This window comes from Sylvia atricapilla, chromosome 2 (assembly GCF_009819655.1).
Source record: "Sylvia atricapilla isolate bSylAtr1 chromosome 2, bSylAtr1.pri, whole genome shotgun sequence".
Classification (NCBI taxonomy): domain Eukaryota; kingdom Metazoa; phylum Chordata; class Aves; order Passeriformes; family Sylviidae; genus Sylvia; species Sylvia atricapilla.
In genome coordinates, this window is record NC_089141.1 from 112,099,174 (window position 1) to 112,116,139 (window position 16,966).

The 16,966-nt window shown below is 41.9% G+C and overlaps 1 protein-coding gene across 1 annotated transcript in view; it reads right to left on the reverse strand.

The window, feature by feature from the left end:
- The window catches only part of PCP4 (Purkinje cell protein 4), a 49,128-nt gene that overhangs the window by 19,008 nt on the left and 13,154 nt on the right, over positions 1-16,966 (reverse strand). Inside the window, exon 2 of the mRNA XM_066314156.1 lies at positions 11,457-11,508. Coding sequence (XP_066170253.1) covers positions 11,457-11,508 — 52 coding nt within the window. The remainder of the gene's footprint in view (positions 1-11,456; positions 11,509-16,966) is intronic.

The following is a 16,966-nucleotide window of genomic DNA, read 5'->3' on the forward strand; positions in this document are numbered from 1 at the left end:
TCGATTTGGTTAAGAAAAAAAGAAAAAAAGTTTTGCTTTTTGCTAGTCAGGAGAGACAGCACAGATTGAGGTGAGCACTAGAAAACACTCAGAGCCATGGTGCACATTGCCAGAGCTCTCCTGGCAGTGGTTCCTGCTGGTTTTTGCAAGGCCCAAGAGACATTCACTCACAATACTGAAGCTTTTAACCAATCACTGGTTTGTGTGAGTATGTATTTTCCTGCCACTGAGACCCTTTGTTACAGGCAACAAGTGAATGTGCCCATGGGAGTGGGATGAAGCCCGTGGTACTCTGGGGTGATTCCAAACTCCTGGTCTTTCCTGCCAGGCAGGCCAGGCTGCTGTGATGGGTCAAGTCAGTTATTCCTTACCTTCTTCATAAAACCTGAGGTTTGCCTTTCATCCTTTCCACAAGTAGAGTCTTCTCTGTCTACCTCTCTTCCTGTCTCCCTGATTTCTTCTATCTCACCTCTCATTACTTCTCCTCCCCCAGAGAATTTCATGACTCTTCAGCACAGCCAGGTCAAGGGCTGCTTCTCCTTCTAGCTGCCTCATTTTCCCTCCTATTTTCCCAGGCAAATTTGCAGTCTGGGTCATTAGTAAAGAATATTCATTTGCCAAAAAGAAGATTCCTGACTAATACTCTAATTTGGGGTCATAGTGACCCTCACCTGAACCTTCTCATTCCTCTCCGTTCTTGCAAAAAATTTCCCAGACTAGGTTTAAGCAAGGGCCAGGTGAGGAGTCACCTGGAAGGAGAGAAACCTCAGTAAGAGACAAAGTAGTTTTTAATGTAGCAGAATCAGAAAGAGAGAGAAGAGAAGAGAAGAGAAGAGAAGAGAAGAGAAGAGAAGAGAAGAGAAGAGAAGAGAAGAGAAGAGAAGAGAAGAGAAGAGAAGAGAAGAGAAGAGAAGAGAAGAGAAGAGAAGAGAAGAGAAGAGAAGAGAAGAGAAGAGAAGAGAAGAGAAGAGAAGAGAAGAATTTGGTTTCTTGAGCAAAAAAAGAAAAAAAATTGTTTTAATTGTTCTGTATACATTCAGTTCTAAAAGTTAAGCAGTAAAGACAATTTTGTGGATTTTAGTGCAACAAGAACTGTAAATTTCAGGTGTCTATCGGTATGAGATCTTTAACTTAGATTAGGAGCTGCAGTGATAGTTACTGTTGGGTTAGCACAGGCACATAATGAATTCCAAAATCCTGCAGTAATGTGTTGTGCTCCTGGCTATTAGCCTGGGTTTTAATTAGTTTCTGCTAATGAATATATTTGTACATGTCCATCTTTTATTGGCAGCTTTTAAAGGAGTAGTAAATTGGTCACCGTGGAGTGCCAGTGTTTCACTAAAACCTAAGGAATAATTAATGCTTTCTCCACCTAGAGTCAACCAGCAGTCTCAGGAGGCTTTAGGTATAAATTAGAATGAAAGATGAGATACTCAAAATACAGTTAGAGAACTCATTCATCAACGGTGATTAAATAATGTCACTGTGAGACCCTGGAGAAGTGCTGAGAGCTGATTTCCAGCTCTGGCATATCCACACCATCTCCCAGGAGCTGCCAGAGCACCCTGCCCTATTTTTTTTCCACTGTGACTTTTGAAATGTCTTTTCCATATCCGGTGCTACCCAACTTTCTTCTGTTCTTGGAAATTCCTCCTTGGAAAATATGTATTTTTCTCAGTCTTTCCTATTCACTGTGGGCTGGGGGGAAAATGAACAAATACCAAGAGTGCTTGGCTAAAGCAAATGCTTCCATCAAATCCAGTATCCTGGCTAACAAAATCCTCAAGCCAGAAAATATTTTGTTGTTTTCACATTCATATTTCCACAGAGAAAATGGCTGTGAGAGCTGGCACAAGGTGGTCAGGATAGGTCAAATCTGGATAAAGATGGAGTGGTTTAAGATAGGTTTAAGTTAATTGTCCAGGTACAAACCAGACATTCTGAAATACCCTGCTGAGCATCCAACTTAACTTCAGAGATAGAAAAAAACCTCTAATATTTATGATTTATTTTATTATAGTATTTTTATTACTTTGCAGTCTTAGTATCACCCACAAATCCCTCAGCCTTGAGAGAGCTAAGCAAATTAGAAGCCTAAATCAAATTAAGATCTATGAACACCAGGCTCTGCAGAGGAGGTCATTCTGAGCCACAAAAAATGCCACCAAAAAAGACATTTTTCTCTGTTGAGAACAAACTCAGCTTTAGGTCTCTCACACAGATGTGGACCCAAAAAGACAGACATGAGGAATTTCACCCCACACTTATAGAGAGAGGCACAGGAACCCAAGACATGTGTGGGGCTGACTTTGAGACATCCCTCTCTTCCCTTGGACCAGCAACCTGAGCATTTTATATAAGGTCCTGAAATACTCTAAGCACAGGGACTGAAGGTGAAAGTCTTGTGCTGGTTCCTGTTCCAGCATCTACTTCCTTCCTGCTTGTTGTTCTGGCCACCAGTTCAGCAAAGGACCACATTTTCATCATGTCTGTAACACTCCTGCTGTTCTAAATTCTGGTGCCTGCTTACACAAGGGAGCCTGATAACACCAAATTACAAGCTAATTTTGGAGCATCGAGCTAAGTGCCTGAAGACAGCTGTGTGCTACAAATTAAAATCTTAAAAACCTTCAGAAAAAAAAAAATATGATTAATCATTTACCGATTGCTAACGGAGGAGCTCTTAAGTAGAAAAGTATTTTCATTCCATTTACAAACCCAAGAAGGAAGAAGAAGAAAGAAGAAAAGAAAAGCCTGTGGTGTGAAGTAAAGCAGGTCTGAGTACAGTCATGTGTGCGCAGTCAAAAAGAAAAGTGATGTTTCCACAACAGTAAATCCTGGTAACCACTGTTGGGCATTGATTGCATTCCTCTTTCATTTTTCACTTCCCCTAAATTAAAAAAAAAAAAAAAAAACCTCAACATGCCACTCAGCTATATGCACCTCTTGTAGCCTTTTAATCATCTGTTGTTAGTGTCGGGGAACGAATGTGGAGAGATGAATCTCCAAGCTGTGCCAGTCAGCCCAGCTCCACGGATTCCAACGGGAATATTCCAGCTCCCACATCCCATTGATGACTCCAATCCTGACACACCCCAAACCACCCTTGATGATGCAGGGGCAGATTCATTCCAGAGGTAACTTTTACCAAGATTATTGAGGGGCTGGCTGGAGCTGTGTCCTCCCTTTGGGTCAGCACCAGCACCAAAGCACAACTAAAGGCTCCTGCTCCCAAGAAAACACATTTTCCAGGCACTGCACATTTGTGGAAGCCAGCCAGTTACGTGCCAGTCACGGAAAGAAAGCTCCTTCTCCCTGGTGCACAGTCAGGCAGCTCACTGATAATTACAGGCTGATTTCCAGAAGAAATATGGCACTTGTCAAAGGCATCATTTCAATTCTGTCTTTCCTCGTTAACACTTGATGGGAACTCCAGAATATTTATGACTCATCCAATAGGCAAAACCCACCAGCATCACCACAGTTTTAATTTCTTTTGTTTATTTTAATTTTTTCTTCTTTTCTAATCACTGACTGTTTTTTTTTCCCCCCTAATGGCCTTGGATGATTTTCCAGACAGTTCAGAAAGGAGCCAGGCTCCCACCTACACCTTCCAGGTGTTCAAATGCCCACTTGAATGAGGCACCTCATGATGACTTCCTTGGGCTTCTCCTGATGTCAGTATTGCAGGAATGCTGCAGTTCTACTGACTTCTACCTCCTGCAAAGGAGCAGACTGTGAGGGGCCATATAGAAATATATATAACTCCTATACATGTGTTCATCTCTCACATTTTTAGAAATGCAGCCGGATTTTTGGATGTACTCGGGGTGGGAACGGCGCATCCACGCAGGCACACAAGGTTCCTAAGCTGTGTGCAGGCACTGTGTGCAAAACAAAGATCCCATAAATTAATCAAGTTGTTCTCCTGGCAAGCTGGAAAGAAAGAGGTGGACCAGGGCAAGGATTGTTATTGTTATCTCTATTTTTAAATACTTGGAAGACTCTCAGTTACTATGGTGGTGAGGACCATATAAGTACCTAGACAGATTCATTGGTAGCACAAGTATGAAGTGTGAAGGTTCTCCATGTCAAAGGTATCAGTTCATAGAAGTTTTATATTTTGAAATAATTTCTGATTTTTTAAGTCCTTAAAAAGCAGGTTTAAAAAGCTGAAATGTTTATTCTGTGCTGTTCTGCTCAATGTTTTCTTTTCCTTGTGGGACTTCTGCATTAAAAAACCAGAAGAAAAGAAACCCAAAGCATTAAAGAAAAAGCTGAATAATTAAAATTATACAGTAACATACTGACAGACATCCTTCATGTGGATAGTGCTATGTTCTTTGCGTGGGAAGATGGGCTTATTTGGGAGTCATGAGAGTGGTTATAAATCATACACAAAATGAAAACTTGTGGGGAATTCCAGAACCAGGGCACAAGCCAGACTGCAAGAGCACTGCTGTTAATTGATGAAACTTTTAACACAATCTTTTTTTTTCTTTTTGTTAAAGATGCTTCTGCCTAAATTTATAAAAAATGAAAGTCCTCATTACCAGATGAGGTGCAGCTGTAATGCACAGTGTCAAAGCCAACTTGACAAATAACAGAAAAATAGGAACAATATTTGGTCTTTCAGAAGTATTACTTCAGTTTAGATCAGATACATTGAATAAACTCCCCTAGAGGCTCCTCTCCATGAAACCAGATGGTCACTGCACATGGACAGGCACATGTGGGTGTAGGTGAAGTTTCAGTGCAGAAGGTGCCACCATTATCTCAAACACATAAAAATCATCACTTTAGAAGTTCTGTTGTGATAAAACACCAAAAATTGTTGATCAGAGAATTTTAGTGAACAATCCTTCGTCATCCCAAATAAATAAGCACACACCATCCCTCTGGAGAGGACATATGCTCATCCCTGGCCTCCAAAAATGGAAATTCACCTAGCAGAGGAAATAAAGTTCATGTATAATTCCCTTCTCTTCCTCTCAGCATCCTCCCCAGGGAAGATCTGTGAACAATCCCAGAGCCTTGTCATTAAAGTCTCAGTCTGCCTTTAACAGAGCCCTGCTGGCTGCTGCAGGGATGGACTCATTCCTTGGGCACATTCCTTGATAAAAAACACCGGGATGGGCAAAGGGAGAGAACCAGGAGAGGACCTGAGACATCTTGGGTTTGGTTCTGGGCAAACTTTATGAGCAGCTGTCCCCAGGCAAATGCCTAAACTGCAATCAGCAGTCTCCTGCAGTGTTTTTGCCATGCCTCGAGATGGGATTCATCTGGAACTGTTCACTTGGGACTTTTTCTCCTCTCATCTGATCCACCCTCAGTTACAGATCACAGTGTTGAGTTCTCACAGGGTTCTCACACCTCTCCCTGAGCCTGAGTGATCTGTACATGACCGAACACAACTTATGTAACCATGCTGAGGGTTCAGACACTTTTGGATTTAGGCTCTGTGAAGGTGTTATGGTATTTGGTGGTTGCAGACACGTCTGGGAATGTTGCTGAGGCACAGACTTTTTATTTTAAGAGATGTGGGATGGAGGTACAACAAATCATTTTCATTTCACTTCCCAAATCCCCACTAGTACCAGACTGGATGAAACAGGGCAGAATTTGGCTTTGGATATAGGCTGAAAGTAGAATAAGAGAGACTGCATTACTGGGAGATCTTATCCCTTGAAGCACCACTTAAAAGGGGTAAGAGAATTTTAAAACACCACAGTGAAAAGAGACAACAAGGCAAGCTGATTTCCCTGCCAGCTCTCAACCTATCACCCAGGAAAACTCAGTATTAATTACCTCCATCCAATACTCTCCATTCTAACTTCTGATTAGTGCTGCAGGGGTGAAATATCAGCGAGCAGCAGTTTGAAAGGGTTGGGTGTTTTTTTTTACATTGATTCAGCAGTTGTTTGCAATATTCAAGATTCATCTCTTGCCACACAAGCAAATGTTTTGTGGGAAAGAAAATGCACGAGCATTGCAATGCAGCAGTTCAGGCTCTGTCCTTTCCTTGGACTAAAAAATGTGACCTCTAGGCCCGGGAAGATACAGCAAACCATGTTCCATGAGGTCCTTTGAATATTTATACAAATGACTCTCATGTGTTCCCCTCCCTCCTCAGAATCGTTTTTTCCACCAGTTAAGTTTATTTGTAGGGCTGTTCCCAAAAACAGCCCATTTTTTACGTAGTCATTGCAGAATATTAGTGGAAAATTAATTTTGAGTTCTTAAAGAGATATTTATATTAGGCCATACTACAATAATGATCCTGGCCTCTAGCCAGGAATTGAAGCTCTATTAAGCTAAGCACTCTACATAAATAACTATGACTATTATTATTCACTCAGATCTGGCAAGATTTTTTTTTATTCCTGAGTGCAATGAGCAGAATTTCCCAAATTTCTTGAATAGAGAGAGTGGGTGAACGGACTGTTGATAACACTGCAAGATGCTTATCCCTACACCAGGAAAGCTTACTAGAGAGAGATCTTTATTCTTCCACACAGAATTGCTTTGCAGTTAGTCACCCTTACCCTTAATGTTTTCTAGAAGCATTCAGACTGAAGTGACTCCATTTTAGATGTAAAATAAAAGAATTTACTTTTTCAACTCTAGTGCATCAGCTTCATCTTTTACGTAGAGGCATCTCATGGACAGGATGAAACACAGAATATTTATTCATGTATAATTTTCTGAATGCCCCAAAGCAGAACTCATACACTGACAAGTGTTTGGGGATGAGAAGAAAGTGAAAATACAACTGACCATCTTGCTGTGATTGGATTAATCCACCATGACATCTCAGTTCATGCAAAACCTACTCATTTTCATTTCACTCAGAGCCAGGAAGAAATAGAATTCATCCCATGAAAACACTTACTGTGTAATGATAAATATTCATGTTACTGAATGATAAACCTCATCTTCCAAGAAAAATTATTAATACCAATTAATAATCACATGCTTTATGTACTTTGAGAAGAAAGGGAGAGATCTATTAATAGGAAAAAGAGCGATTCTAAATTTGAAGACAGAAATAATTGGTTCTGATGCAATTGTTTCCCTGGCAGTTGTGCTGGGCTATTAAAGAGTAGATTGCATGAGAGCAGCTTGCAAATTAAACCACAAGAAAAAAAAAAAAAAACCACAGAGCAATGTAAAACAGAACAAGAAGTGACAAGTGTTAACCTACAAAGGAACTTTGTGACATTGCCAAGGTCACAGAGAAGAATCACTTATTCACTAAGAATAATCAGGGGGGAACATTCTGTTTTCATATTTGCATCTGCAAATATGATTGTCCCAACTAATCAAACCAGGTGAGCATGAAGGAAATTACAGCTTCTTATCCCACACTGAGCTGTGTGGGAATAGTAGTGCTGTCTTCCCTTTGGATTTTCCAGCACAGAGAACAGCGTTATGTAACAGGTTTAAAAGTTCATTTGCAGTTTCACAAATAAGCATCTCTTGGGTTTCAGGTACATTGAGGTCCTTCAAGGTCCCAGTTAGGTTATGGGCTCAATAGTGGGCCTAGATTGTTTAACTTGTATGCCAATGACTTGGATGAAGAGGCAGAAGCCTCCTCAGCAAGTGTGATGATGACACAGAGCCTGGAGGGGCAGCTGATCCCCCTGAGAACTGTGCAGCCCTTCAGAGGGACCTTGACAGGCTGGAGAGATGGGCAGAGAACTGTCTGAAATTCAAACAGGGCAAAGTCAGGTCCTTCACCAGGGAAAAAATAATTTCAGGCACCAGCTCAGTCTGGGGGTGACCTGCTGGAGAAGGATGTGGGAGTCCTGAGGGACACGGAGCTGTCCCTGAGCCAGCAGAGTGTCCTGGGGGCAGGAATGATCCTGGGGGACATGGGGATGGGCATTCCCAGCAGGTCAGGGCTGACCCTGCCCCTGTGCCCAGCCCTGGGGGCACCTCTGGGTGCTGTGCCCAGCCCTGGATCCTCAGCCCAGCAGGGACAGGAGCTCCTGGAGCTGAGGAAGGGCCTGGAGCATCTCCGTGCCCAGGAGAGGCTGAGGGAGCTGGGGCTGCTCAGCCTGGAGAGGAGCCCCAGGGAGAGGGGCCCTCGGTGTCCCTGGGTGTCCCTGGGTGTCCCTATGTCTGTCCCTGTGTGTCCCTGTGTCCCCATGTCTGTCCCTGTGTCCCCATGTCTGTCCCTGTGTGTCCCCATGTCTGTCCCCATGTCTGTCCCTGTGTGTCCCCATGTCTGTCCCTGTCTGTCTCTGTGTGTCCCCATGTCTGTCCCTGTGTGTCCCCATGTCTGTCCCTCTCTGTCCCCATGTCTATCCCCATGTCTCTCCTTGGGGGTGTCCCCATGTCTGCCCCTGTCTGTCTCTGTGTGTCCCCACGTCTGCCCCCGTGTGTCCCCATGTCTGTCCCTGTGTCCCCATGTCTGTCCCCATGTCTGTCCCCATGTCTGTCCCCATGTCTGTCCCTGTGTCCCCATGGCTGTCCCTGTGTCCCCATGGCTGTCCCTGTGTGCAGGGAGGGCAGAGCAGCCCCAGGCTCTGCTCCAGGCCCAGCGATGGCCCCAGAGCCCCGGGCAGGGACTGAGCCCAGCAATTCCCCTGCACAGGAGCACAACTTGTGCCCTGGGCAGTGCCCAGCCCTGAGCAGAGCCCAGAGAGGCTGGGGAGTCTCTCCCTGGGATATTCCAGAGTCCCCTGGACACAGCCCTGTGCTCTGGGAGCAGGGAGGTGGCACAGATGTCCCTGTGTGGTCCCTTCCATCCTCACCCATCCTGTGTGCGCAGCAGAGCAGTCCCTGCAGCTGAAGGGAGGTTTGCTAAGAGCTGCCACGGCTGCTAGGAACTAAACAGAGTTAAGGATAGGCTGTTCCTGTCCAAGGAAGGTCAAACATGCATTTGTGTCTACCCAAACCATCCCTGCTATAAAAGGAAGCCTCAGAGAACTGAATTTGCCTGAGTGCTGCATGGTGACAACAAGGCCATACATGTCCTCCAAGAGGGACACTGCTGATTGCCATGGTCATTATTTTATTTTCTTCAGTTTCAACCTAACCTAGAGGCCAGCCCAAAATTCATTTTCCACTGCAATGCACGAACAAAGCTCAACCCCACAGAGTGTCACTGTGTGAATCAAACCCTGAGAAAAGCCAAGCATCTTTATTTGTTGTCTGAGCCAGTTTTCAGCAGCTTTTCCTGATCTGTAAACAGGAGCAAAGACAGCAACCAGACCAGTTTGCCTTTGCAAACATTGTCAGAGCATGACTTTTCTTTTTTTTTTTCTTTCTTTTTAAATGATGAAAGGGTTTTTTCTTTCTCCACCCTCCTTCCTTTTCAACAAGAGCGAAACAAGAGGGAAAGTTTCCTTTTGACAGGGAAACAAACACTTGAAGAAGAGGCTAATAACATTTAAGACATGGACATATTGCAGACTTCTGGCCAGAAAAACACAGAACAGAAAATTTATATTGTGTATGTAGGTTTACAACACCCCCCAATTTTCAGAGCAATAAATCATTGCTTGAGTTTTAACCACACAGAGCTAATAAGGACAAAGAGTTACACATTTCTGCTTCTTTGATTTAGCATTCAATCTCGGGTTCAAAGTTCTGATTCTGCTTTATTTTTATGCAAGCATGTGGGCTGGGGAGATCAGAGGACTCTATTCCATCTCCCCTGCTGCTCCTGTGTTTTATGTAGGTGACAGTTTTTCTGCTATAATTTCATTACAAAAAATAATTGCTATCTATTTGCCCAAGATTAACTGTGCATCTGTCTATGTTATACACAAAATTATGCTACAACTAGAACCATATATATTTTTGAATTAACGACGCAGCCCTTGCTCACTCAAAATCCCCACCAAGAAAAAAAAATTGCTTTAAAAAATGCTGCAGGATCAGTAAATCTAAGCTAAACTTGACAACAGGATGATTTTATTTGGGAAGAAATTTTTATTTGGGAAAGAAATTCAAGGCAAATGAGCTGAGTTCAGAATGTGCTCAAATAGAAAAGAGAAAAACATGCTCCCCATGCTGCCCGAATGGCTGACATAATTTTGCTTGCTTTCCTTCCCTGTTAACTTGAAAATGCAAATTGCTTTGCTGTCAGGGTACATTTGTTCCCACTAATTCAAGACACTATAACAAGCCAAAATATTTATTTGGGTTTATTTTTTCCACTCCAATTTGTGTTTTATCATAGTGGGAGCATCATCTACGGATTTCATTTACTGAAACATTATACAAACAGCCCTTACGGGAAAGTCACCTCCCTGTAATTGGAAAACTATCCATAAAGAAGGCTCTTAATGCTTTAGGATGTGTTGCCTCGAAGGGCCCAAAAATTCCACTCTGACCAACACTTAAAAGGCCAAAAGACATATCCAAAATAACTGCTCAAATGACCCATTGGAAAAGCCTTGGATTTTCAGAGAAGGGATCGTTCAGATCTTTCCTGCTTTTCAGGGGATGGGATGGACACAGAACACATTCTTTTAATTAGAACTGGATGAGCAAACAGAAGCAGAGAGCACATTTTATAGTTCAGTCCTCTTTCTGATGCTGCTTCTTTTTCAGCTGGGTATTTTTAAAAAAAATCCTTTTTTTTTCTTTTCCTTTGAAAAATGCTTCTAATGGTAACCGGCTTTTAATCAATTACCACTCGTGTGTAAAAGCATTTCAGCTCCTCAAAGAAATAAAACGAGATTTCAGCTGATAAACCCCCAAACAATTATTGTTTTCCTGAAAATTCAGTTTTGCATTCTTCTGGGGGGGAAAAAAAAATCAACATTTTTTAATTAGAATTGTTTGTGCCACTTAAAGAGCTGAAATTGGCCTCTGCCAGCCCCTTGGTTAAGGTCTGAAAAAGCCCCATGAGTCACTCCTTGGAGGAGTGGAGATGAGTCCAGACTCACTCCAGTGATGAAATTCAGAGCCTCTTTGCCATCTGGTCCTTCCATGAGAGCTGCTCCGTCCATAGCTTCTCTCTAGCAACACTCAGAATGAGCTCTAAACCAGTGGATTTTACCTTTGGTATCTTTGTTCTGGGCCTAAAATTAGGGAGGATTAATCAGACTACAGAAACTCTATGAGCAAATCCTTGGAAACTTTATTTGTCTTTACCTTCCTCATTCATGGAACAAATCATAAGAATATCCCACCTTGGTTTTTGGTGTCCTTTTCACACATATCTCATTTTGTTTTAGCCTCATTTGTGTCTGCTCTGACTTTTGTGAAGTCCTTTGGTTTACCACAATACACACACAGAAAAGAGATTCAAGCAAAGAGTTTAAATATACAAATAAAAAGAAAACAAACCCACTGAAGCCTTTTCAGTTTCTCAAACACAATCAAAAGATAAGTTATGACACCAAAGCCTTCACTACAGGCATCTGTCATTGCAGTAAGAAGTGTTTTGGCTCCATTTTACTCAGTATTCTCCATCCAGAAATAAAGTCAACCCTTACCATTCTCACCAGACGTCTTGTCTTTCCCATTTGTAGCCCCGGTTCCTTGTCTCTGTTAGGGGGGACAAAAAACAACACAAAACAAGAGGTTAGAACACACTTGAACATGAATTTTCCCTTTGGAATTCCTGGTAATTACAGCCTGACTTCTCCCCAATGCGTTGGATAATCCATTCACCCTCATGCAATGCTGCTTTGAGACGCTGCCAGTGAACCAGGAACGCTTCGTTCCATTTCAAGGTTGGACTCTGTGATGCTGGAGTTCTTTTCCAATATAAAAGATTGATTTAGGTCCAGCTGCATCACTCCATGTGCCCCTGGATGTAATTATCACAATGAGTGATATGTATGTGTGTAATCAGGTTCCCAGCAGTCCAAGGGTAGGAGCTACACTGCAGCATTTCATTTCTTCAGCTCCCTGCTGTGCCTCCCCTTCCATGACTCAGGAGGCTACAGGGAAGTCGTGAGGTTTTGCAGGGACAAAATTATAAGGGTCAAAGCCCAGCCTGAAGTTAATTTGGACAATGCCACAAAGAAGACACAATAACAATGTTCCTAGAAATTCATTAGCAACAAAAGGAGGGCTAAGGAGAAATCTCCAGACCTCCTTTTGACTAGAAGATTCATCTTCTGCTTTGGCCGTGAGAGAAGATGGAGTTTCCTACTTTAATTCACTTTGTCCAAAGAATAGCCTCCTGAATTTTCATGAAAAAGGAGGAAATTCAGGAAAATCTAACTGATTTAGGTCACTCTGCCAAGTGACAGGTGGGAAACACTAGGAAAGTCAAAATATTCACAGTAGCAGAGAACCAGAGAGGTTACAATAGTAGGGAACTTCCCAGCTTAGGAATGGTCACTCTATGAAAATTATTCTGCATCTCTCAGAGAAAGCATCTCAAGGTGGATTAAGGTATTTAAAAGGTATGGCAAAACTAACATTTCTTATGCCAAATTATTCATGCTTGTGGTGTGTTACTGAAATAGAACTAAAGAAATCATCCTCTAGGGTCGGACACGTTAAAAATCTGGGAATATGAAACTCAGAGAATAAATCCAGGTGCACTCAGCCACCAAAGGCAGCACATCCTCAAGCACCAGGGAACTGAACAGGTACAGGAGCACTGCAAACCAGATGGTTTGTACCAACGCCTGGACAGTCATGTGGATTCTCCCATGAAAATTCATACAGCCAGATTTATCTGAAGGTATTTTCTCTAAAATTTCTGGTAAAAACCTTCTCTGCTTTGGTTTTTGTCTTCTGATTTTCCAAGCAGTATTATTTCCAAGGTATTTTGTTGTATATAGACCTAATCATGAGGTGAGTATAAAAACTTCATATGTGCTCTTAGCTCCGACATGGAAAAATGGAAATACTTTTTTTCTCCCTTGAGCCTCGGAGCCAAGACAAGAACTTGGCCAATAACAGAGAATGGGATTCTAAAGGGATAAACACCTTTGACAAAAGCATAAGTTACCAACAGCCAGAAATCAATACATCCACCCAACCACCAGTTTTGCTTTGTACCTTTATTTAAAGTCTGCTTAATAATTCCATGTTTCGACTCTAAACAGCACTTTAAAGAAGATTTTAGTGTTCATTTACAAAATACCTTATTTTTCCTATCAACAAAAAGGTACCTATATTCCTTTTTCCTCCCCTGTATATTTTTAAACGCTTTTTCAAGTTGTCTTATTTCCTGAGCATTTCAGGCTGTGCTACTTAAGCTTTATGAAAGCTTCTCTTTCCTCCCTAGGCTATACCTGTCAGGTTCAGTCTGCTTATGATGGAGTGCTGGAATATGGATTCACACATTTATTTCGTGTCTCGAGATTTCCCCTCGGGGAGAGCAGAATGTTGTTAAAGAAAAAGAATAAAACCTTGGGTTTGGTAAATTAAGGTTTTTCTATTCATGAGGTCACGGTATTTTTCTTTAAGACTGAAATCAGTTGCAATATTCTGCAGCCATTTGTTTGATTGGTGACCACTGGACTTGTACAGAAAGAAACCTGAAAGTCTGCCAAACCAGCCTCTGAGAGCTTTTCCTTTAGTTATAGACATATTTTGATCTATAAGCCCTGTGCTGTCTTCCAAGTGACTGCAATGGATTAGAAAGTGAGAATCAGCTTCTCATTAACGAGGCAGTGAAACTCAGGAAAAAGCCAGATACAATGGGATCATCCTCCTGCAAAGCCTTTAGTCTTTTATTTCAATACATTCAGTGGACCTACTTTCCAAAACATTTTCAAGGTGTTGGTATTATTAGCAGCTGGAGTTTCTTTCTTCTTTCATCACCTTTCATGATGCTTTTGCAGGTTGCAGAACAAAGCTGAGCTTTTTAATGTGGTTCAGAGCAAAGGGGGACTAAACACAAGGAGGAGTTATTGGGGGTATTTTCAAGAAGCCATGGATGAAATGCTGGTATAGCAGATATTGTCAATAGAAAAAATAGATGAAATTAAAAGCACTGACATACAATATACAGCCCCAGCTCCCTCTGCCTTTCCTCCCAAGAAAGGATTCCCATCCCCAGTAACTTGCAGCCAGCTCCTTTCATTCAGAGATTGCTTCTGGAATTCCACAGCATCTTTTAAGGCAGGCACCAGGACAGAAACACTGAATACACTTTCCCACCAGGCATCAAAGAAACATCAGAGCTAAGATGAACATGAGTGCAGAACCATAACGATTACACAGTAAAACATGATAAACAGTTTTGTTGCCATGTTGCGTAGGAGGAAACAGAGTTTATGACTGCTTCGGGCTATATTAATTTTTAACTCAGTGGTTTTACAAAACACCAAAGACACATAATTAAAAATGTCTCCAAAAATCAAAGTGACTCCCAATTTGTCAGCAGAGGAAGTTAAAAAGACTTCTGCCATATGCTCAAAATCCCAGTAAGAAAAGAACAGGTTTGCTTTCCTGTTAAACTCTCTCAGCTATACACAGAGGCCAGTTAATGTGGTATGAAAATCTGTATTAAATTAGTCCCCAAGGTGAGCAAACTAAGGTCAAAAGTGAACTTGTAGCCACGAGGACATTTCAAAAAGAATGTTAAATTACTGCAGCAGCTTTTCAACTCATTCTTCTTGCCCCTGCTGCACCCCCAAGCCTAATTTTTGCCTTTAATCTTACATTCTGTTCTTGTCTGGAAACAGCCTGACCTTTTCAGCGATGCTTTTAATTAGCACCTCAGTGTTAGGGATTGCAGGCAGGTGTTGATTAGAGAATTTTTGGGGGCAGAAGGGTTGTTTGTTTTATGGTGAGCCACAGAAAGTCCAAGATCAGGGACATGAAACTGCCAGAACGTTCTGACAAATGGGCTCTTCCAGATAATAACATCATGCTGATGCTTCACTTCAGTGCAGGGTCAACAAGGTACAGAGGGCTGTATCCCAGGAAAGCAGTGGCTGCAGATTTTCAACAGGATGTGTTTCTACATAAAAAGAATGGAAAAAAAAAGATCCAAGAGTGGAATTAAAAGAATAGGAACAGGTGGAAAGTTTCAGTAAAGTGTACAGCAGAAAAAGTCGGTGACGGCAGTGACACATATGAAATGTTATTTAGGATGTTCTGTATTGGCAAGGAGATCAGCAGGGAAATTTGTGCATATCCTGGACTTTTCCTAACCTTTGTTTTGATACCCTAAGGTGTGACAAAAGGAAATACACGTTGGTACTGAGCAACACAAGAAAGCTGTGGCTTTGCCAGCACTATGTCAAGCAAGTCTTCCCTCTGCACCACCACCTGCTCTCCGTACAAAGGTTTTTCTTTAAGAAACATAAATTGAGTCCAACTAAACTATTTCATAAGGACCTTATTCTTTTATAGGATTCTGCTTTAATTAAACCCCTCAGCTCATTCAGCCTTAATGTGAAAAAAGCACTGAAAAAAATACATTTCAAAGATTTATGACGTTTATGATCTTTCTGCAAATAAAAATGTCACTGAAAATATCTGCTCAGGGGCTTGTGGTGTTTTCCAAGCAAGGAAAGCTTCCCAATCACAGCAGAATGATCAGGAGATACATCAGAATCTAAATGAAGATCCAGAATTTAAGTAGGGGCAAGAAGCAAGCAGCTATGACCTGCGTGGCTACACTGCAGAATTTGGAATTTCAATATGATTATTTAGGTTAAGTTCTCCTTTACTGGGGATTTCTGTGTCACTACCTCTTTCTAACATCATGTACTGACCTGAAACTATGGCACTCAGCATTTCACACCCTGAAGTGTGAAAAACATTACTCTTAACCACAAGACAGTAATAATCTGATTTAGAAGTTGATAAAATAAATCACAGTGCTTAAAATAAAAATTAAGAGCAGGAAAAATTATGTTGCTGGGACAATAAGATTTTGGTTGCTGAAGCTGCAAGGGACTCCTGGCCTCTAAGTAATGGAACTGGAATTTTAGCACCAGTGTATTTTTCGGAATTATATCTCAGAAAGCACAGAAATGAACAGCTGGGAGAGATAAAGCGCACTGCTGGAGAGCCAGGCACAACTTCTATCATTTCACTCATTTCCTTCTAATTATTTCTCCTCCAAACTGGTCTGCAGCACAGACAGATGGCAAATCCCAAACCAACTCTGTGACGTACAGGTTCACTCACATCAGTCACCTACACAACATCTGCAGACAGAGCTGAAGAACCCCCACACAGAAGCTTGGATAAAGCAACAAAAATTGCACAAGGCACTACACAAATAAACCTTCCTCACTCGTCTACTTGTGCTTCCTTTACAAGTTCCTCAGCACTCCTCCACACATTTTTAGAGATGTGGTACTGAATATTTATGAGATGAAAGTGTCCTTCAAAGGCCACATCTAAAGGAATTGCACCAGGTACAGAGCACCTAGCCAAGATTTTGTCGGAATGATGGATAAATCTGATAATGTGTCTGTTACTTCTGTCTCACACATCATGGTGAGAAATCGCAGACCGCATTTCCTGAGCAGCCTGACAGAAAGAAAAATTATTTATCAACTTAGACTTCCTCACCTATGCATCCCCTCCTCCCTGAATGCTCCTCTGCTCCAAGGGAGTTTTCCACAGCCAGTTTTCTGTCTGTTTTGCTTTGTCAGGGCAGCACAATGTTACCAGAGCAAGAGCACCAGAATCCATCTTTCCATACTGGCTGTCAAAGCTAAATGATCCCTGGCACTTTGACAATTCCTGTAATTATCCTCATGGGTCAGACAGTTTTCTACTTGACTGGGCTCCTGATTGTCCCTAATTTTATTAGGGTTTTCTTATAGCTATTTTAATAAATTAAAACTACGCAGGTGGGCTGAGATGAGCTGATGGGATTCAAACTGCAGTGGCTATAAGCTGACAGAGGGACAGTGGGTTTTTGTGACTTTTTTAGTCACTGAAGGGACATGGTTATGCACATGAATGCACACTGTCATCCTGGAAAGCACAGTATAATCTGTCCAAAATTAACAAGTCTCTGATAACTACAAATGGTGTTTGCAGTGTAGCCACTGGCCATGAGGAACACACA